Genomic DNA, 22,678 nt, shown 5'->3' with positions numbered 1-22,678 from the left:
ATCCGTACTCCGAATACACTGTCAAAAGCATGTACCTGCTTTTGAGAATATTAAGAACAAGATTCTGATCTTATCCAGATGGAAGGAGACCAGAAATCCAGGATAGCAACAAACACCTGCACCACCTCTGAAAAGCCTTCCATATCATGTCACAGGTCTTGTTGGTGGAAAACCAGGTTGGTGTGGAACACCTCCATATCTTCCAGCAAGCCTTCTCTTCGAAAACTATTATTGCTCAATATTCATGATGCAACGGGCAGACAGAGCCACACAAGATCCAGAAGAAGCTGTTGGACTGGGTGTTCTCTGATGGCTGATGTGGTCTTCGATGATCAAACTCTGTTCAAGTCATAACATGTTCATAACAGATCCTGTCCAAGAATATGTCCAGAGCATGTTTGGCTACTTTCAGTCCTAACCAGTTAACTGGTTCAGCAGTTTCCACAGGTGGCCACTGACTCTGGGCAATATTCCCCTAGCAGTGATTCTTCCACCTGGGTAGGTTGACACCAGTGCTTCAGTAGATCCATAATAATTTCCTCAGTGGTGCACCCTTGGCCAGGTGGTTTGGATTTAGCGACCAATGAAGGAAGAAGTATACCTTCTGTGGAAACTCAGCTCTTTAAATTAGCTGCTTGGGGATGACCTGGTGCGGATATGGCAAAATCAGTAGAGAAGCTGGAGGTGAAATCTTGCTCTAGGAATCAAAATGCATGAGACATGCTGGCTTTCAGGACAAGATTTTGTATGTGGAGATGAGGATCTTGGTCTTCCTCTACTGGGGCAGATATATGTATTTTGTGACTATGTCCCATGTAACTGACAAATGCAGAAGCCCCTGAACTGGTTGCAGAGAACACTTGGATGGATTGAGTATGAAACTCCAGCAATCTAAATAGGCAAGTACTGTCATCATGCCTGTGATCACCTGCTGTAATATGATCAGTAGGTTGTTTCAATATGGGTCAGTGTGGTCTCCACTCATCCTGAAGTCTGCTACGAAAGCTAAGGAAAGCAATGCACTTAGTTAGACTGGTTGTTATAGTGCCTGTACTATAGGGGAATATCCCAGAAGCTCCTATTTCCTGACAGCATGAGCTGGTACTACAGAAAAGCAGTATGGGATGATTGCAGTAAGAGTGCTTCTCCCCTCAATGGAGGGAAAGGAGCAATGTAATCCAGCACAAAAAAGGATTACAGTAGAGGAACTGTGGGTTGAGTTCATCCATAGGCAGGATTTACACTACTGCTTTAAAATGGTTTATAACAGTAGTGACAACTCCATATACAGTTTTCAACCCGTTTTCAAAGTGTCATATCCTGCTTGGTGTAGATCTGTCCTCAGACCAGCTGTTGTTTCAGACAGCTGCAAAAGCACTTAAATTTTTTATAACACCTTTATTGGTTTTGTTTTTCTATGCTTTTTGTATTGTTTTGTAATATTTTTATTATAAAAGTTGCATTTAGCTTCTGGAGCAGAATAGAGCTCGGCTCTCCCTACTGATATTTCCCTCTCCCATCTGTCTAGAAGCATTAGGGTGAGGAAGAAAATGCTGAAGACAAAGCAGCAAATTAAGAACAAAACAAAGAACATTTGCTCCCAAGCATGAAACGTTGTAGCAGCGAAGATATGCTGTGCTCAGATTTGAAGGCGAGCAAAAACAAACATACAAACAACAACAACAAAACTGGGAGAGCTCTCCTCCTTAGAAGGGATGTCAAGGCTGTTGTTGTTCTGTTTTTCCTTTTGCAGGCCTGGCTTTTTGTTGGAGGATTTGCATGCCTGAAGGAAACGTAAATCAGTTACCGATTCCCCCCTCTCTCTCCACAGCAAAGCTCTTGTCTAAAATCAATTACCGAATTTATTCATCTATTTTAGTCAATTAAAAACCAATACATCTGCATAGCACAATGCTATATTAAACCAATTAACACATTTATTTGGCAGTGCCCAGCCGATGCAATACTCCCATCTTTAATCCCTCCTCTGAACTCATTGAAAGTAAGAGATTTAGCTCTTTTTTCTTTTGTTTTTGAATCTTCTCTACAGATGTTTTCCAGACACCAGGTTCCATTTTAAAGTATCCAGTGCTAACCAGGATCCTTTTTATATACAGAGATTTGATAGTATGTAAATGACATCATCAGTGTACACTGATGGTCAGAGGCCTCTACAAAAGCCTAATGACTAATAACCAAGAGACCCTAAAAAAGTATATTCTTTGTAGTTAGTAAACTCATCTCAGCTTCCAGAACAAAACAAAACAATTATAATCGTAACAAAAAAAACCACAACATTATAGATGCTATCTACAAAAATCCACCAGGTATCCCAGGCTATCCACAAAACTGCACTCATATCATTCAGGGACAAAAACATAAGGATTATTCACACAGAGATGTGGAGTCTGATTTCACATACCTCTATGTTGAACACAGCCTATAATTTCATGTCAGTGGACATTAAGAGTGATTAAAATTTCTACAGTTTATAAGAAAAACACAACATATGATTCTGATTAACCTTAAAAAATGAACTTCAAATCTTACCGCAACCCTGCGTCTTCATAATGGGGATGATTCACAATAGGTCGAAGAGCAGACAATTTTACACTTGCCATTGTAGGCATTGTTCCTGCAAAAACAGCATCTGAAATATATAGATATATACACATTAATTTCTAAACATATACAGGAATAATTGGGGGAGGGGGGAATTGTAAACTGGGCCTTAATTTCACTTTTTGTGGAAATCTATAACTGCATTAGCTTACATGCTAAAATGGTTCGTATAAAAATTTATGCTTGCGATTTTAAATTTGTAATCACAAAACACACACAAGTTTTCTCTACTGAATACAAGTTTTTGTATAATAAAAGCAATTTATAGTTACAGATGGCCCTATTTAGAAAGGTTGACCTTTTGAAACTGTAACTACACTAAAATGACACCAGGGAAAAGTGTTCAACAACATGATCTTTTGCTCGGAAAACTGCACAGAACAGAAGAAGGTTGCTTGCTGTGCAGTAGATGATGTAGAAAATATTGCAACAAAAAATGGGGCTGGTTTTGTTTTTTACCTTGCTTGGTGTTTGCTTTTATCCACAATAACAGTTCTTCCTGAGGCAAGTTGCTAAATTCCCCCACAATGCTCCATTCTTTTTGAAGATTTGCAATCCCTTCAAATGCCATCATTGCTAAAATGGCAAGGACAAGTGTTCCAGGCTGGATTTTGTAAAAGACCCATCCAAACAGCTATACAAGAACATTAACAGAGATTTATTTTACATACTACTCAAGTTTCTAATAGTTTTCATTTTTCAAAAGTTTAAACAGATTACATGAAAAGAATTTGGTACCCAGTTAACAATACATTTTCCCATTAAAAAATAACAGTAGTCATAATGACAGTATGAATGTTTCTTATTTTATTTTAAAATTTTCTAAACTGCCCTTCTCCAAGAAAAAAGACAGGTTGCTTACCTGTAACTGTAGTTCTTCGAGTGGTCATCTGTGTACTCACACATTATGGGCTCTCCGCCTGCGCGGGGCCAGCTCCGGAAACTTCCCTAGCTGAAAACATTTTTATTTATTATTATTTATTTATTTTATTACATTTATATACCGCCCCCCAGCCGAAGCTCTCTGGGCGGTTTACAACAATTAAAAATAGTAGACATTAAAAGTATACAAAAAATTTAAAAAACATAAAAAGAGTATAAAAACAACAACAATTTTTGGGGCGGGAAACCCTCCCCCACGGTCTACTGAGCATGCTCGGGATTTCCCGCCCTAACTCATCAGTTCTTTTAAACTGCCTAAACTGTCTCACTGAGGTAAAACACTATGTAATAAGGTATGACACCATAGTGGGGATGGTGGGAGGGTTGTGTGACTGCACAGATGACCACTCGAAGAACTACAGTTACAGGTAAGCAACCTGTCTTTCTTCTTCATGGCCTCTGTGCATCACACATTATGGGCGAATAACAAGCTGACGTACAGGAGGAGGGTGGTGTCAGACGAGGTGTGTTCTGCAAAAGATTGCCGATAGTACAGCACGCCCAAAAGCACAGTCCTGACGTGCCCGAATGTCCAAACGATAATGACTGCCAAACGTCAGGGGTGTGGACCAGGTGGCTGCTTTGCAGAGGTCTGGTATGGGAATCCCTCTCTCAAATGCTGTAGAAGTAGCGACCCCTCTTGTGGAATGGGAGCGCACTTTACCCTCCAGGGAGAGGCCAGCAAGGTCATAGGCCAACTTAATAGTCTGTACGACCCAGGTGGATATTCTTTGCGAAGAAACCTGTAGACCTTTTTGTCTGCCACCATAACAAACAAATAACCGTTGGTATTTCCGAAACAAGGCTGTTCTAGATTGATAGAAGGCGAGGGCACGTCTAACATCCAGTGTGTGAAGAGTTGACTCCAGAGGAGAGGTCGGTGAAGGAAAAAAACTTGGAAGGGTGATATCTTGGCTGAGGTGGAACGACGAGACAACTTTAGGAAGGAAAGCCGGATCTGGCGGGAGGACCACCTTGTCGGCGTGGAAGACCGTGTATGGAGAGTCTATGCGTAGTGCGGCTAATTCTGATGAACGTCTAGCGGACGTAATGGCAACCAGGAATGCAACTTTAAATGTTAGTAAACGGAGGTCCGTGGTCGCTAATGGTTTAAAGGGTTTGCCCGACAGTGCTTTGAGAACTACAGAAAGGCTCTATTGTGGAACAAAAGAACGTACGGGAGGGATGGTATTCTTCATCCCTTTCATAAAACATTTAACTAACGAGTGTGAGAAAACAGAACAACCTTGAACCCATTGGTGTGAAGCAGAAATTGCTGCTAAATGCACTCTAAATGACGAGAATTTAAGACCCCTTTTAAAGAGTGAATAGAGGAATAAAAGGATGGTGGAGTGGTGAAGTGGGTTTCTCGTTCCTTGCTAGTGGGAATCCCACTTTGTAGAGTATGATTTCCTAGTCGCTGGCTTTCTTGCTGCCAGTATCACGTTCAATATATCTGCAGGAAGGGATTGCTGGTCTAGCACACCCGTATCCTCCAGGCTGTTAGATTTAGGGTAGAGACATCCGGCTGGAAGATGTGCCCTTTCTCCCTGGAGATCAGATTGTAACATTGAGGCAATCTGATGAACTCCGCTGACGACAGTTTGAGAAGCGGCGTGAACCACGGTTGCCTTGGCCACCAGGGAGCTATTAGTATGGCGTTGGAATTGTCCTTGCATAACTTCACTATCCCTTTGGAAATGAGGGGTATCGGGGGGGGGGGTAGGTAAACCAGTTGCCCCGACCAGGTCATTTGGAAAGCGTCTCCCAGGGATGCTAGTCCGTGGTCTGCCCTTGTGCAGAAATGGTTGCAGATGGCATTCTCTGGTGATGCAAACAGGTCTATTGCCGGATGCCCCCATGAGCGGAAGATCATTGCGAGTGCAGACTTTGACATTTGCCACTCGTGTGTGTCCACAAAATTGCGGCTGAGATTGTCTGCCAAGATATTGTCTTGACCTGCGATATGAAGGGTGGATAATGTCATGTCGTGGGTGATCGCCCAGTGAAAGATTTCTAGGGTCAAGGTAATTAGAACCATGGAGCGGGTTCCCCCTTGCTTGTTGACATGCCAGACAACTTCCATGTTGTCTGTGCGAATCTGAACCGCATGTCCTGTTAGAGTTTGTTGGAAAGCATGTAATGCCTTTTGCACAGCCAGCAACTCTAGCACATTTATGTTTTACTTTGTCGAAAAAGTTCCAACGCTGTTGGATTTCATCTCTCCCCAGTGGGCACCCCAGCCTACTAACAACGCATCTGTCACCAATGTCTTGGATGGCACCGGAGGCCGGAAGTCCAGGCCTTGCATGATGTCGGATTTGTTTGCCCACCATAGAAGGGACGTCTTTAGGGTCACAGGAAGCGAGAGTTTGACTCGATGAGGGTTCATGGTATTGTCGTATTCCCGCAGTAGCCATAACTGGAGGGGCCTCATGTGAAGGCGTGCCCAAGGCACAACTTTCACTGTCGCGGCCATGAATCCAAGTAGCCTCTGTACCTGGAAGGCAGATACGCTGTGTGACTGGCAGAGCTTGAGGGTTAGAGTAAGTAGCGTGGTAGCTCTTTCTTCTGGGAGGAAGGGTTGAATCCAGAATGGCTCCGAGGAATTTTATCCTCTGGGTAGGTTCGAAAGTGGACTTTTCTTCATTGATGCACAGGCCTAATGCAGAAAGAAGGTTGAACGTGAGTCTGGTGTTGCGAATAGCTTCTTGCCTTGTATTTGTCACCAGTAGCCAGTCATCTAGATAAGGGTATATTTCTACCCCATGCGTCCTAAGATAAGCACATACAGGAGCCATGCACTTTGCGAAGACTTGGGGAGCAGTGGACAGGCCGAAAGGTAAGACCTTGAATTGGAAGATTTCTTCCCCTATCAGGAAGCGTAGGAAATGACGACGGTCCCTGTGGATTAACACATGGAAATACGCGTCCCTGAGATCAATTGCCATAAACCAATCCCCTTGAGAGAGGAACGGGAGGATGGTTGCTAAAGAGTCCATCCGAAACTTTTTGGGTTTGATGAACTTGTTTAGTTCCCTGAGGTCCAAAATAGGGCAGAGGCCCCCATCCCGCTTCGGAACCGTAAAGAAAAGGAAGTAGAACCCGAGGTTTATACTGTTTGCAGACAGTTGCTCTATGGCGCCCTTCCCCAACAAAGATGTAGTTTCTTGTAGGAGGGTGTCTGTAGGTGGTGAAAATCTTGTGATTCTGAGTGGAGGGAGGGTAACAAACTCTATTTTGTAACCTCGAAGAATGATGTCTAGGACCCATGCATCGGTGGTAATAACGGTCCATGCAAGGTAGAAGGGGGCGAGAATTTCTCCAAAACAGGGGAAAATAGTAGGGGCGGTAGGGCAGTCAAAGACTTGCCCTTGTTCTGCCTGAAGCGCTCAGTAAACTGTTGCTTCTTGTACTGCGCTTGAGGGTGGTATTGAGGTGCTCGTTCTTGTGACTGCTGCTGTCTAGGAAAAAAATGTGGTTGGCTCCTGAACCAACATCTTCGGCGAAAAGGTCTTTGCTGTTGCTGTTGCCCAATACCCATTCTCTTGGCTGTATTCTTTGCCTTTTGAATACTTTCCATGGATTCATCAGTGAAGGAAAAGAATAGGAAGAATAGAAAGAAACGGAAGTTTTCAGCACAGGTAAGTCTAACTAACCGGGAGTCTCACAAAGAGCTGTTGACCCACAGGCGGTTGAAGAGAACTGAGGAATTAGGGCGGGAAATCCCAAGCATGCTCAGTAGACGGTGGGGGAGGGGTTCCCGCCCCCAAATGTTTTCAGCTAGGGAAGTTTCCGGAGCTGGCCCCGCGCAGGCGCAGAGCCCATAATGTGTGATGCACAGAGACCACGAAGAAGAATGGTTTGAGATAAAATAACAACCTCAGGAAATATAATTGAGATGAATAAAAGAGTAACACTTAAACCAGCTAAAAATGTACAAATAACATCAAACTAAGCATACATTAAAATACCCCCGCAAATCAAGACGTTTTAGCCTGGTGCCTCAAAGAGAAGAGTGTTGGTGCTGGTCAAGTATCTCTGGAAACACCATTTCAGAACTGGGGAGCCATCACCACAAAAAAGTCCTCTCTTTTGTGCCATCATAAGGCAGTACTCTTAATGATGGTACTCAGAAAAGGGCTTCATCTATTTATCTTAATTCATGGGCAAATTGGTATGGGAGGTGATGCAACTTGTCCCCCAAAAGGCAATATTTATGACTATGTGATAGTTGTTACGATCTTCTTGGTCCAGTGACAGTACTCTGAATGACTCCTCTGGAACTGTATCAATGATGGTGTCAAAATCAGAGCAAATATATGTGATTTTACCCTCAAAGTGCCTTGCATATTTGTCACAGCAGGCCTCTGAGGATTCCAACACATCCTTCCTGGGGTCTGGATATAATAGTCCCCTCATAAAAGGTCAGCTGGGGATGAGATGATAGCCGAAAACAAAGAACAATTTGCTGCCTTCACCACCACAAAGTAGGCATGACAATGTGCTCTTGTGTCTGGTCACAGATGCTATGAGACTTATGCCATATGTGTTCTAGTCACCCTGCTTGTTTCATTGTTTCATTGATGCCAACTCTCTGGTAAACCAGGGAACTGGATGAGTTCTACAATGCAGGAGAAGATGCTTGGGAATGATTGTGTCAATCCTTTCCATCTCCTCGTTCTAGGACAGAAGTGCCAGCTATGTTAACCAGAAAATTCCCCAGAGCATTCAAGAATCCATCTTATTCCATGTTTCTAAAGGTGGAACAACTTAATGAGTCCACCACCGCTACTGAGGGGGAAAGCCAGTGGCAATCTCAGCTTCACCAGAATTCCAGATCACCAACTCCTGCCCTGTTGAAATACTAGGTACATAGTTTGCCCGAGAGAATATGTTAGTCTGATGACATACTGTATTAAGGTAGCTCCATGGTTGTCATGGTGTCCATCAAATCCAAAGCAGGCCCTTCTAAAGATGCCTTTACATGGATGTTGAAATCCCCCAAAACAAGCATCCTGGGTTTTTTCCAAAACCATGCCTCACTCATTTTCAGCTAGCTTGGGACACAGAGACTGATGGGTAGTGGGCTGGCCAGTACACCAACAGTGCTCATCCGTTTCTCTGGCTCAACACCAAGTAAAAACACTCAAACCCCTTACTCAGTCAAACTGGTGTCTTGATGAAGGAGATGGATTCCTTATAAATAACAGCAATACCTTCTTCCCTGGTCTTGTACAGCACACACCATTTATGTATACAGAGTTGGCTATAGCATATTGAATTCAATTTAGTGCCTTATATAACAGAAAACCCATGTTAATGCAATCTCTACTATAAAGTGGAAAGTATGTGTGTATGTCTGGAAATGTTTAGCCACTTCTAGATGAGTTAGAAACTTGAAATTTGGCACACTGATAGGTCTGGCTGTACAACGTACCAGAAAAACTAAAACCACAAAATTTTGGGTTATAAGTATTTTTAAAGAATTAAATAAAAAACCTAGGCTTAATGCCTATGACTTCTAGCATACCCTGGGCGGAACTACCAGCATGCCTTGGGCAGGAGGCCAGACTTACTAGCCTTTGGCAGCCATTGTGAGTGGCATCGATGCTCTAATGCAGCTGGTGGCCTCTGTTTGCCTTTCACAACCCAGATGTCAAAGGTCGGTCTCAAGCAGTCAACCCAATTCCACATAAAAGGAAACAACCCACATAAATGGCCTGCCTCCTCCCACCCAGCTTGTGTGGCTTTAAAATCATAACTAGATACAACAGCGTGACCTTGAGAGGCCAAACTCTGAACATGCCCAAAGGCACCCATCCCGATATTGCTGTTTTCTCAGAATCTGGGGAAGTACACATGTGGCCTTCACTCTTAAGAGGGAGGGAGGGAGGAAGGGGAGGCACTCAGGAACAGGCCTGATGAAGGGGGAAAGTACACGGGCTGGCCCTAGCCCTTCAGTACAGGCTCCTGATGGAGCACTTGGTGGGTGAGAAGCACAGGCAGTCCCAGCAGGATTTGGCCAGAGCTGGGCATGTCCACTGACAGCTGCTTACCTCACCTCTTCAGTGATGCTACTCCTCGATGCTCTAATGCGGAGCAGTGTCAGTAACAAGAGGAGGAAAACATCTCTCAGAAGACACGGACACCTGCGGGCTGCAAAAGGCATGCTGGGAGGTGTAGTACCGGCATGTAGAGTGGCTGATTTTAAATAAAGCATGGGTTCGCAAACCAGGTCACTATGTGCAAACCAGGTCACTATCTCTCAGTCCTAACTCACCTCCCTCTTTCCTGACTTCTCACTGTCTTTGTTCTTCTTCTACCTGGCTTTCTCCAACTGCCACTAACCCCGCCCACCATTCCATTTTAGCCTCAGCTTAGAACTACAACTCCAAGCATGCCTTGGGCAATTTACTTTGTTTAAAAGTTAACTCACAAGCCTAGCAACGGCCTACTACTTTAAGATGATTCCCTTGCAGACATATATCTTAGGGGGCATGAGCAATACCGGTTTTATCAGCTAGTCTAAAAATAAAGTGATTTAAAGCTGCAATCCCACCTGGGAGTAAGTTTCAGTGAACTCAATGGGACCTTTTTTCTGAGTAAGATTGCACTTGCAAATAGTTCACCCACATATCATGCAGTAAAACCTATTACAGCTTTGACCCAATGTGTAACTATGATGCTGCCTCCTCTCATATTTCATCATGATTTATCAGAAAGACCACCTGTATCCTCTCTTTCTATACTATATTAACACATAAAGTTTGTGTAGAAAGTAATTTCTGGTGGTCTTCTACCAATTTATCTCCCTTTAGGAATACAAACTTTATGTCTTCAGAAGCCCACCTAAATGTCTCCATACCTGGAAAACCACAAGGGGCAGCAGAAGGCTGAAGACATGCAGATAAACAATGTCTAATATAAAAGTGGAGGCCATATGAGAATCCCTATGGATAAAATCTAATTTTGCCACCTCCCCTGCTACCCCTCCACACAGCAGGCTTTAGCATGTATATCCACCTACAGAAAACTTGTTCTGCCCATGGATTGTGTTCGTTCATTGGCTGAGGTAAAGATGTTGTGTGTATGTATGTCAATATTAACCACTACGATAGGTGTATGCTAAATAAATGTTAGAGAAGGTGTACTGTCACGGTTATGAATTTCTGTTAATTTATTACTTATTCCTGATGTTATATAAATGCAATATATTTTTTATTAATTCTCATAATATTTAGTAGTAATTATTTTACATTTTTGTAATTTCATAGTAAAATTAATAAAATATTAACAATTTGGCATACTGAGACACTTTATAAGCGACTCTGTAAAATATATCACCACAGCAGAAGTATGATAAGTAGACAATAACTTACTTGCTTTGAACATATCAAGCATGCCATGATGCACATATGAGGCGTCAAAAACAGCTTTAGTCTCATAATTAAAATAGCAAGAACAATAAAAAAGATAAGCTGCAGTGCATGGTATACTATCTGCAAACAAAACAGCATTAAGAAAACATTTGAGTATTAAAAGAAATATCAAAACATAAATACTAGAATTAACATTTAGTTTTTACTTAAGCCCCGCCTTCCTTGGAGTTCTCAATTATTAAAAATGTGGCTCAGGTTTGTTTGTTTTTCTGGCGGCAGAGGGGGGATGGGACAGAAGGTCTACAGTGATAATATTTTAGAAGCATGAGTACCCCCATGGGAATGGTAAAGATGGAAGAGACTAGAGTGTTTGAAGCTCCTTTCTCACTACTGTATTTTTTAGTAGTTTTAAAACTAAATTACTGAATTAAATTCAGTTTTTTCCTCACTTTATCGCACACAAGCACTCTAATCCAACAACTATTTGCATAGAAGACAGCTCTAAAACTAAATCCATTGAGCAAATGGAGCTGCCAAAAGTACAAGGATTTACTGGTTCACTTTACTTAAAAGTATGCCTTCCTTTGCTGCATGGAGCTGTCCCTCTACATGAGGTGAATGGCAAAATGTTGTGCAAGACTTCCATGTATGCGCAGTACCACCTATACAGTTTTACATAACCTTTTCCATGCTCCCAGGTGTGTTTTGAAGTTTACTGAAATGTAAGAAGTCACGAAGAGTCGGAAACGACTGAATGAATAAACAACAACAAAAAAAGATGACTAATGCTGGAAAGGGAATTTAAAAAGCAAAGGGACATTGTTTTTAATATTCTAAAAATGACTTTATATCATATTTGAGTAGTTTCTTGAATAAAGCTAGTGAAAATAAATAAAGCCAATCTAAATCAATATGCATGCTTCACTGGGAAGTCAATTTTTTTTACCAAAAAAATAAATAAAAGCCAGATGAAGCTGCTTCAACAAGTGAAAGAATACCAATATTCAAAATAAAATAAAATGTAAAACCTAAATGTATTAGGTTGGCCACTGAGAGCTGCTGTATTTAAATAATTTAAGTGGAAGGCAAGTTTCCTTCCTCAAAGCTAGACATCTTGTAGCAGAATCTTAAATTTAAGTGTCTTTGGCAGACAGAAATAAGATTTTGAAGTTATGTAGCTTGTACTCTGTCTTTTTCAGTAAATCTATAAATATGAAGAGAACTTTTTTATGATATTATGAATCAAAGGTGGAAATGTGCCATGAATACTTAGCACTGCAAAACTATTTAGGGGAACAGTATATATACATTAAGTTATCAGGTTCTGGTCATGGAAAGCAGCTATGCAAAGAATTGAGTCTTCTACTATCATTAGCTTCCCCCCTTTTTAATTCTAAGTAACTGAAAAAGCACCACCACCTTGCTTGAAACTTGTGCCGCTACTTCCCTCTGAGTACTTTCCATTTTTTATTTTAAATCACACTTTATTCTATTTCTCAGAGAAGACAAATGTTCTAATTTATTTGTGGGGAATCCCAACAAGCAGTGTTCTGTCAAAAATCATGCTGGATAATATTCTTACCTCTCCGTGATTAAAATGATCTTCCTGTCTGAACAAAAGACCACAAGCATAAGTTTGTTTACTAAACAGAATCAAAATTCCCTACATCCTTTGTTAAGAAGCAAGCTAAACATAAAATGTTGCAAAATTTGGATTTATATAACCTCTTACATGATTACAAAATTACAAAAAAGATTGTTGCTACCATATTTATTTTGTAAACTTATTTGCACCAATTGAGAGGCTATTAAAAAATAAAGATGCTCTGATACATTAATGGAATTCCAGCAGAAGAGAAAGCTTCATTAGCTGCCATTTTCAGAGGGAGCACTGCTCCAAAGAACACCTTGAATTATAGCGAATTGAAGTCTCCACTTGACAGGAGATCCATGTGTGCAGTGACTGCAGCCAAACTTACTAGTGCACAATCCAAAGCATTATTTTACTTGCTGTACTTTTTTATTACAGAAAATGTTGGGAAGGCATTTTTTTACCTCTCTGATGACCCAGACAGGTGCAAGAATCAATCTGAAGCACTACTTGGGGAGAAAGGGCTCCCAGGTGAATATGCAAATTGGGGCAGGGGGAATCAAATCAACTAAGCACCTAGCAGCAGAAGTAAACATAAACTAGAAGAACAGTAAAGGAAGGGTTTGGGGGATATATATTGGATGGTATAGATAGGAACAGAACTACCCTGCCATTCATACGGGAAGAGAATGGGAAGAATGCCCCACTGTCACTTCCTTGAATGAACATTCACAGGAGAAGAATATAGCAGAAGAACATTTACCATCTCTGGAAACTCAGCCTTTCAGAGGTATGTGGGTGTGGGTGTGGGTGTGTGGGTGTATGAGAGAGAGAGAGAGAGAAAGAGAGAGAGAATACTGCTCTTATATTAAATCCACACAATGCAAAATGTTTAGTCCAAAGATCATACCCACTGAAGGGAAAGACCATCTTGTAGTGATGATAACCAATTGGTTCTTAGGAAAGTATCTTCCATTGTGGCCTCTTCCATATGTTTGCTACCTCCCTCAGGGAGAGAACTCTGAATAATAGGTAAAAGCTTTGCTCCCATCATATGGTGTGTTATTAAACTGTAGGCTGTCCTTTACCCAAGCAATTAATTTGGGATAAAAGACTTGGATCCACTTGAATGCATGTTGTGATTGTAACATAATCTTACCACAACTCTAGTGATGTCAGATGGATGGCTCAGAGTTCTAGACAGTCTATATTCCTCTTTTACTCTTCTGATGAATTTCAGGCCTGAACTGTTTTCCAGGAAGTGGCCTATCCAACACACCCTCTCTTCTATTCCCATAGAAGCATGTCCCTCAGAAGATTGTTCATCTGAGGCCAGGGATACTACTGCAAGGATACTCCAATGATGCCCTGCTCATGTAAAAACTAAATGGAAATCTCATCCTGGAATACAGGAGACTGACATGCATTCTGCCCCAATTGAATGTGTCCAGGCAATAGGAACTCATTTATTTATTTATTGCATTTCTATACCGCCCAATAGCCAAAGCTCTCTGGGTGGTTTGAATCTTTCTTGTAATCATCTCTTCCATGTGACGAGATTAAAGAACCTTCCTCATCCTGGTCAGGAATGACTACCTCTAGATCCAAAGGAAATGCCTTTACATTGGCTTAGTCTGTGCATGAGATCAAAATCTGTACTTGTGGATCTGAAAGACCAGGAGACCCAGGCTGGGACTAGCACAATCCCCCTGAATTCTAAAGTTCTGGACAGACTGTTTCTGTCCTGAGTTTCCATGACCAAGCCACAGGTCTACCCCTATCCTGGACCTCTTGAAGCCATTATATTACCTCCTATACAGGGATATACTCATGCACAATCTGCTGCAGCTTTTCTTCCCTGACTGTTCTGTGTGTCATTTCATCCAATTGGAGGTGTGGTGATTTGGCATTCTTTTTACTTAGCAGGGTAAAGAACTTCCCTTCTCAATTAATCTTTCCTCCTTCCTTCCATTTGCCTAAAATCAGAAAAGAGTGGGGGAGGTGGGATACAGAAGAGATGTTGCTGCTGTTGAAGGAACAAAATAAGCCAGCAGCCTAATAGGAGCAATGACTGTGGCTATGCCTTCTGAGCAATCTGGGAACTGAAAGCCATTCCTCCTGGGTAGTGCTTCACACTGAAAGCTCCATCACACCGGGAGTTAATACACTCCCTACCTTGCTTCTCCGCCCATGTTTTCCTTCCTCAAGTTACTTCCTCTTTCAAAAGAGGAAGTACACAACGAGCATGAGGCCCATTGAGTCCGCTGTTCTAATGGCGCTGCTTCTCCTGCACACAGCAGGAGAGAGCAGCAATTCCGAGTTTAAAAAAACATCGGACTTAATTAGGGGTTTTTTTTGTCGTGCATGGAAGGCCAGAAGGGGCGTGGGAGGCAGACGACGTCATGTGAAAGACCTGAGCGAACTCCATGAGTGCCCTGTAATGAGTGTGCAATAAAACGCTCGTCGGATGGAGATTTTATTCTGCCCTTCTCAAAAAGCTAAACTGTGTGTTCCTGCCACTCACTATAAATGTGTTCATGTTCTGAGAAAAAGAAAGATCAAGATCTTTGCTACAAACACAGATCTAACACCACGGTCATCCTGCTGCCCATTGGTAAAGTACCATATTATTTATACTGATTATTATTAAAAGTAGAATAAGTGACACATACAATTAGACTACTTCCAAGCATTACACACTGGGAGTAAGCAGATACATATTTTAGTTAATTAGAAGGAAATATATAAGAAAACAATGGATGTTTTCAAAGAGACTTCTTTTAGTAAACTTTTTTATACATGCATAATTGTGTGTGAATAAGGGAAACAAGAAAAGTTCCCATGCCCATCACTTCAGAAAGTGATTAATGTAATAGAACATCAGTTATGCCAGTGGTAAAAAGTGATTACTGTCACAATCACCAAAGGGGTAGCTGTATTAGTCAGCTGCCACAAAAACGAAAAAAGAACTTTGTGGCACCTTATAGAATATCAAATTTATTATAAGCTTCTCACAGAGTCCAGTTTAGATGCATTAAGTAGTATCCTCAGTTGGCATGTATAGACACATATTGGTGTAGAGAGAAAGAGAAATGTAAGCAGTGAGGTTAGTGGGAAATACACACAGACTATGATAATTATATTAAAGCTTAAATGTAAAATACAGTGACAATTCACAAAGCAGTGTTGCTAACATATACATCCTAGGATTGGAAAGCTAATTAATACTTGTAGTGAGATAAAAATCTATTGGCTAAATTTAGATGATTGCAGAGGCAAAAGAAGCCCAGCCAATGCATATCCCACGATTTGCACAATTACTCACAACGCAGCTCATAGGTTAATTATCAAACTACGTGGTGGGGATGGCTTCTTATCCACACCACACTAAGCTGAGTTTTGACGACACACCAATCCACGCTGCATCATGGGTAATTATACAAATCATGGTTGTGTGTGAAACACATGTAGAGGTGATGGAGGAAGGCACAATGGCTTCTTTCACCCCCGCAATTGGCTGAACCCAGTCATTAGGTTGATTCAGGTCACAGCAGATAGAATTCTATCACCAAAAATGCTAAATACTTAGATAAAATGTGATCATAGGTGTACAAGTGACCCCTTTGGATTTAGGAAGTTACGACAATGATTCTCCCAAGTTAATGTGCAACTCTGCTTGGTCCGCATTCTTCAAAATAAGTAATATTATTTTGAAGAATAATATGAACCTACCCGTACACTGCGCTCAACATCTAAGGTCCTCCTCCGAGTGCCTACTCTGAGGGAAGCTCAGAGGATGGCAACAAGGGAGAGGGCCTTTTCAGTGGTTGCCCCCCGACTGTGGAATGATCTCCCCGATGAGGCTCGCCTGGCGCCAACGTTGTTATCTTTTCGGCGCCAGGTCAAGACTTTTCTCTTCTCCCAGGCATTTTTAACAGCATTTAACAACGTTAAGTTTGTTTTTAATGGACCCCAGAATTGTTGTTTTTAAATGGATACTGTTTTTATACTGTTTTTATGTTTTTTCAAAAAAAATTGTATACTTTTAATGTTTACTATTTTTAATTGTTGTAAACCGCCCAGAGAGCTTCGGCTGTGGGGTGCTATATAAATGTAATAAAATAAATAAATAAATAATAATAAACAGCTCTTGATAGGAGCGTACGGGCAAATATTACGCTGTACAAGTGCCATATCATTTGATTGTTGCTTTCATTTTCAAGCCAGTTATAAATTTTAACAATTTTCTAAGGTTGTTTTCTACACACACAAGCAACAAGAATAATTCGTTTGTGGTGAATGGCTGAATTGTTTCACAGCAGCTGTACAACCAATGTGTCATTTGAAAGCTTGAGACAAACGCATATTATTTGTGTTTAATTTAGCAAAATGTTGCTCATGAGCCTCCACATTCTGACACTAAGGGCTTTGCTAGACCTACCTTAAAATCTGGGCATGTGGAGGGGCGAGCCTGCGCTGCAACTAGTGTGGGCTGTCGCTCTAATCCACACGTCAGACGCGACGGGCTAAAGGAAAGCCCCGTCACGTCCACCATTTTTTTAAAATTTTAAATGGCTGGGTGCGCAGGAGCGCCAAAGGTAAGGTGTTTTTTTTTTAAAAAAAAAGCTTTCCCCACTCCCCCCTGGCCCCGATCTCCCCCCCAGCTGTGATCTATCCCCCTGCCCCAGGTGCAGCTTCTCCCAGCTACACGTGAGTAAGCTGCGTAGCCGGGAAAAGCTGCGGAACGGGCTAGACCTCCCGTGGTGGGAGCCTGGGACTGTTGAAATACCAGGCCAAAAGTGGAGCCCATTAACCGGGGGCAAGGGAGGGTTGACCCCTGCCTGACCCTGGGATCCCCTGTGCATCATTTGGACACACAGGGGCGAGCCCGGGTATCAGCCCGGGCTAAACCCTGGTCTAGCAAAGCCCTAAGATTTATCAAATTTCCCCTAAGTACCTCTATATTTATAAATCCTTCTGTGACAAGAAAAGCCAAGCTAGTTTTCAGAAGGGACGTGGCACTTCTTGTTTTCATCAGGCCTTCTGTTTTCAAGAAGGGCCTTGTAAGCCTAGGGCCAGGCATCTGGCTCACTTTTTTACTATGAGCAAGGTGAGGTAATAGCATAAAGAGAGTTAGCAGTGCTATCAGGAAACCACACTAATGATGTCAAAGAATGAGGAGTGGGAGTACATGAATAATAAGGCATAGTTCAGCTACACAGCTACATAGCACACTGATAATCCTTAAAGTAATAATTCATTCCTTAAATGTGCACTCAAACTATATTTACCTTTCAGAGAATTTCTTGCGATATACAATGTAATTAAATGCCTGTGAACAAATTATTAAAAAAATAAGTATGTTAAACAGCCTTTTCTCTAAAACATACTTAGGCTGCAATTCCTATACCTGCTCGCCTGGAAGTATGCCCCGCTTAACTCAGTGGGAGTTACTTCTGAGTAGACATGTGCAGGATTGCACTGTTATCCACTCTAGACCTTAAAACTGGTCTTGCATACCTGAATAGCGAAAACTGTGTTTTGTCAATCGTTATTTCAACTGGGCTAAATCAGCCTAATGAGTGAAATCCAATGTTGCATGAATGTGACTCTCTGGAGGAGCTATTTGGGGGGGGGCACAAAGTGGGGAGGAGAAGGAAATCAGTTGCATAAGGTGTCTTCTGCTTGTGCAACACTGGATTTCACCCAATGTTATCTGGATTGCCCTCTTCATTTTTATTAATGTACAGATATACATACTGTACAAAAAAAGAGAGAGACTGGCTCTGGTGCTGATGAAAAAATTCTTTTATATTTCTTTATTTTTCTTGTTAATTTTTCTTTTTTTGGAAACTTCATGGATAGTCCAACGTTTCGGATGACAATCATTCTTCAGGGGCTGTTTTTAAAAGTTGGCTGATAAGCGTCCTCGACGCTGTGCTGGCCGTTTCATTCAAGGGAGTTGCCTCTCCAAACTGCAAATCTCCCTCCAACCCAATTTCAGATATACATACTGCCAAGTTATACATCTAATAACTATGTTTCCATGTTGTATACCAAAATTATGTGCCAGGGGCCAACAGATGAACAACATTCCCAATATGTCTTCAATTATGTATTTTGGAATACTTCCTATTATCTTTCAGATTTATGCGAGCTAGATTTTCTTAGTACATACATGTCTTTGCAGGTATTCAAAAGAAAAAGTAAAGAGGTCTGGTAACTAACAAAATATGAAGAACATGTACATGGGCCTCATGAATTGGAACTACATCCAATGTGCTCCAAATTAAAGTATTAATTGCCTCCTTTTATCATACTATGCATGTGGAATGTAAACCGGATGAAAACCAACAATGTCCTACCTTCACAACAATTACTGTAAAGACAACAAGAACTACTGGAAGCAGCAGCGTCTTCATGTACTTTACTGGAATCTGAAATGCAAAGTTTTAACTGGTGGTCATTTTTAGGCACAAACAGTTTCAAATACAACTACAGTGTTTTCTTTTGAAGAGATAGACATTCTTTTTTTTTACTCTAGATATGCCACTATTTCATCCTATCCTGCCTAGTGTATTTGATTAGCACCTGTGCGTTCCTCTCCTTCTCCTTCCTTTCCAAAGCATTTCCTCCTTTATAATATCTTGCAAATGTTTTACCTATATCTCTAAAGGACAGCAAGTTTCTGAAACCGCACATAGCAAAGTAAGCTCTACTAGGTGTCAGAGAGGAAGCTAAATGAGCTACTATGCTTTTAGTGCGATGCCTACTTTGGCTCCTAGGATCTTAGTTATCCTGAAAGGTTCTGTATTCAGCTCATCTTTGTTCAATGGTGCACAGAATTGAAGACTTACCCTTCAAGCAAGCAAGTTTTGTTAGCATTATTTGCAAATGCACATACCTTAATTATTTATTTTAAAAATGTGTGGAAGAAGTTTTAAGGATGATATCCACAAAAACCAGATAATCATTACAAAAATAAAAACTACAAGATGTAACAAAGATGGGCAACTTTGGGGCGGTTAGAGACCATTTTTGCCCTCTGGACCACCATCCTGCAGGAAAGCTAATTTTGACTATTTTACTGCTCCACAACCAGAATGGATGCCATCCCCTCCTCCACCATTTTTAATGAATTTGGTTGGCAGCAGGGATTAGCCACCCCTGATATAAAGTCACAGTAAAGTTGAAAGGCATAACATTTATTTCAGCCAGCTAAAAATAATAATAAAAAAATTAAATCTGATCTATAAGCAGATGTAATTATACAGTACAGAAGGCATGTGTGAGCTGCATGGCCAAAGGCCAAAGGTTACATAAAGGCTCTATATAGCTGAAAATGCAAGCCGACATCTTCTAATTGGTAGAGAAGCCACTTAAAATTCGTGTTTGCTTAGGAAACATATTCATTTCAAAAAAGAAAAGTTAATTTAAAAGCATTATTTAAGTATTTTTATAGGTGATTTAAGCCATGATTTAAGGTAATCCACTCTGATTTTGGATTTTATTTGCTTGCAATGATTTTGAAGTCCTTTTAATACCTAAATAGTTAATCAATCAAAGCTAAGATCATCTTCTTGGCTCGCCGCTCTGACCATGTTACTCCACTTCTGAAATCTCTTCATTGGCTTCCAATTCACTTCAGAATCCAATATAAATTTCTCCTGTTGACCTACAAAGCTTTTCACTGTCTAGCTCCTTCCTATCTTTCCTCTCTCATCTCACACTATTGCCCCGCTCGTGCTCTTCGCTCCTCTGATGCCATGTTTCTCACCTGCCCAAGGGTCTCTACTTCCCTTGCTCGGCTTCATCCATTTTCTTCTGCTGCCCCTTACACCTGGAATGCTCTTCCAGAACATTTGAGAACTACAAGTTCAATCGCAGCTTTTAAAGCTCAGCTAAAAACTTTTCTTCTTCCTAAAGCTTTTAAAACTTGATTTTGTTCTGACTTTATACTGCTAGTTTTACCCTACCCTGTGCCTGTTTGGTGCATTCTCTTCCCCTCCTTATTGTTTTATTATGATTTTATTAGAATGTAAGCCTATGCGGCAGGGTCTTGCTATTTACTGTTTTACTCTGTACAGCACCATGTACACTGATGGTGCTATATAAATAATAATAATAATAATAATAATAATAATAATAATAATAATTTTACCTAACAAATTTAAATAATTATAAGCAACAAAATTGGACACTTCTTCCCTCACTCTCATTCATGTCTATATGTTTATCTTAGAATTCAGTGCTCTTGAGCAGTTATTAGGATTATGTTTTGTGTTCTTCTTAGGCATTAAAGTTTCTTCTTCTCTAATTTATTGTACCTGTTTGTCAGCATTAATCTGTATTGCACTTTAGACTTCGTCAGTTTCAAAGCTGAACCCCTGGAGGTCCATAGAAGGGGGAAAAAAGATCTTAAAAAGTGCACATTAATATAGTTGAGTTAAAGTGTACAGAACCATCTTCTTGTTATCCTGTTCAAACTCAAAAGTGTTTTATTCTGCTGTTACAGTTTAATTAAACAGTGTTAAGGATCCTGCATCTTTGTATTTATAAGAAAGCAGCAACTTGGCCCCAAAGTATTTTCTGATTTGTTGGCAAAATTAAGAAACAGGTGGAGCAAAACTGCAAGACTTAAAAACTGTTTTTATTTTCAACGGATTTTAATTACCTCGTTTCCCATGAAATCAAATTCCACAGCACAGGTATACATTGATGTATCAAAATCCTTATAATCAGTAAGTTTTGCCTTCAACAGATTGCTTATATGAGCCTGAAAAGAAATTACAGTGCAAATATTTGTAAGACAAATGACCTTAAGGATTTTAAAAAATCAGTCATGCTTTTTTTTTTAAAGGAGAGACAGGTACACACTTATAGATTATGCTACATGATTTAATGTAATTCAATATTAAGCAACGTTATAGAAATATTTTAGACAAAGAACAGTTAACCTGTGATGTTAAAAGTAACTTAATTTGCATACTATATAAGCCATGGACTATGGCCAGGAATGATGGACATGTTGCAGGCTTTCTTCAATGCAATTCATGACACACCCAGGCCAAGTCTACACCAAGCAGGATATGACACTTTGAAAGTGGTTTGAAAACAGTATATGGAGTGTGTCCTGGGGCCCAACAGTTGTCACTACTGTTATACACCATTTTAAAGTAGTAGTGTAGATCCTGCCCCAGTGGAAGATCAATTCTGAAGATGATTGATTAGTAGATCTCAATTCACATTCAAAAGGTTCGCATTCAAACTTTGTGCTCAGAAATGTATGATATAAAAACAAAACCTAGGGTGGGTTTTTTTCCTGTTTCCCTGTATTAAACTCCTAAAGTAAATTCCAACATAAGTTCTACTTCGAGTAGACCGATTGAACACATGGGACTGAAGTTATTCATTTTAATAGGTCTGCTCTAAGTATGACTTAAGTTGGATTTTACCCTCTAGAAGATAAGGCAGAGTATAAATGTTTCAAATAAATAAATAAATGGCTGAATGAGGGCTTATAAAATGAAACTGATTCAAGGCAAGATGGAGATGCTGCAAGTATATCGATCGACCTGTACTGGACAGGGATGTACTCTGGCCTGTTTTGCAGCTTGGCATTGCTCAACATCAAGTTTACATACAGTTGCTCGAGTGGCATCTATAACACAAAACAGCTTTCTCTAATTTCTGCTATATGCCAGCAATTATCCATGCCTGGGTAACAGCCAAGCTCGATTACTACGTGTGGGACTACCCCTCAAAAGTCTTTAAAAGCTTTAGTGGATTCAGAACAGAAATGTCTAGTTGTTTACTGGAAGTTGCCATAATGAACATCTCTCCCTTGTACTTAAAGATCTTCACTGGATTCCAGTTTATTTTCAGGCACTATTCAAAGTGATGGGTTGAATTTATAAAGCCAAGCCTGGGATCAATGTATCTAAAAGATTAATGTATAACAAATGAACCTGTCAATCAGTGAGTTTTTCTGCAGACTTTCAACTGTCCCTGCCTATGAAGGTTAGACAGTGGTGACCAAATGAGGGCCTTTCTCTGCAACTGGCAGTCGAGCTATGAAATTCGATCATTTGTGTGTGTGTGTGTGGGGGGAATTCAGCACTCTGAAATGTGCACAATTGTC

The 22,678-nt window shown here is 40.7% G+C and overlaps 1 protein-coding gene across 1 annotated transcript in view; it reads right to left on the bottom strand.

The window, feature by feature from the left end:
• DPY19L1 (dpy-19 like C-mannosyltransferase 1) overlaps positions 1 to 22,678 on the bottom strand; it is a 64,701-nt gene that overhangs the window by 8,035 nt on the left and 33,988 nt on the right. The window contains exons 13-19 of the mRNA XM_063129698.1: positions 21,212 to 21,313; positions 18,903 to 18,974; positions 17,829 to 17,869; positions 12,529 to 12,556; positions 10,947 to 11,066; positions 3,082 to 3,256; positions 2,551 to 2,650 (exon numbers count right to left, since the gene is read on the bottom strand). Of these exons, the coding sequence (XP_062985768.1) occupies positions 2,551 to 2,650; positions 3,082 to 3,256; positions 10,947 to 11,066; positions 12,529 to 12,556; positions 17,829 to 17,869; positions 18,903 to 18,974; positions 21,212 to 21,313 (638 nt within the window). The remainder of the gene's footprint in view (positions 1 to 2,550; positions 2,651 to 3,081; positions 3,257 to 10,946; positions 11,067 to 12,528; positions 12,557 to 17,828; positions 17,870 to 18,902; positions 18,975 to 21,211; positions 21,314 to 22,678) is intronic.

The sequence above is a fragment of the Elgaria multicarinata genome, chromosome 1, assembly GCF_023053635.1.
Source record: "Elgaria multicarinata webbii isolate HBS135686 ecotype San Diego chromosome 1, rElgMul1.1.pri, whole genome shotgun sequence".
In the NCBI taxonomy this organism is placed as follows: domain Eukaryota; kingdom Metazoa; phylum Chordata; class Lepidosauria; order Squamata; family Anguidae; genus Elgaria; species Elgaria multicarinata.
This window is presented reverse-complemented; position numbering and strand designations above follow the sequence as displayed.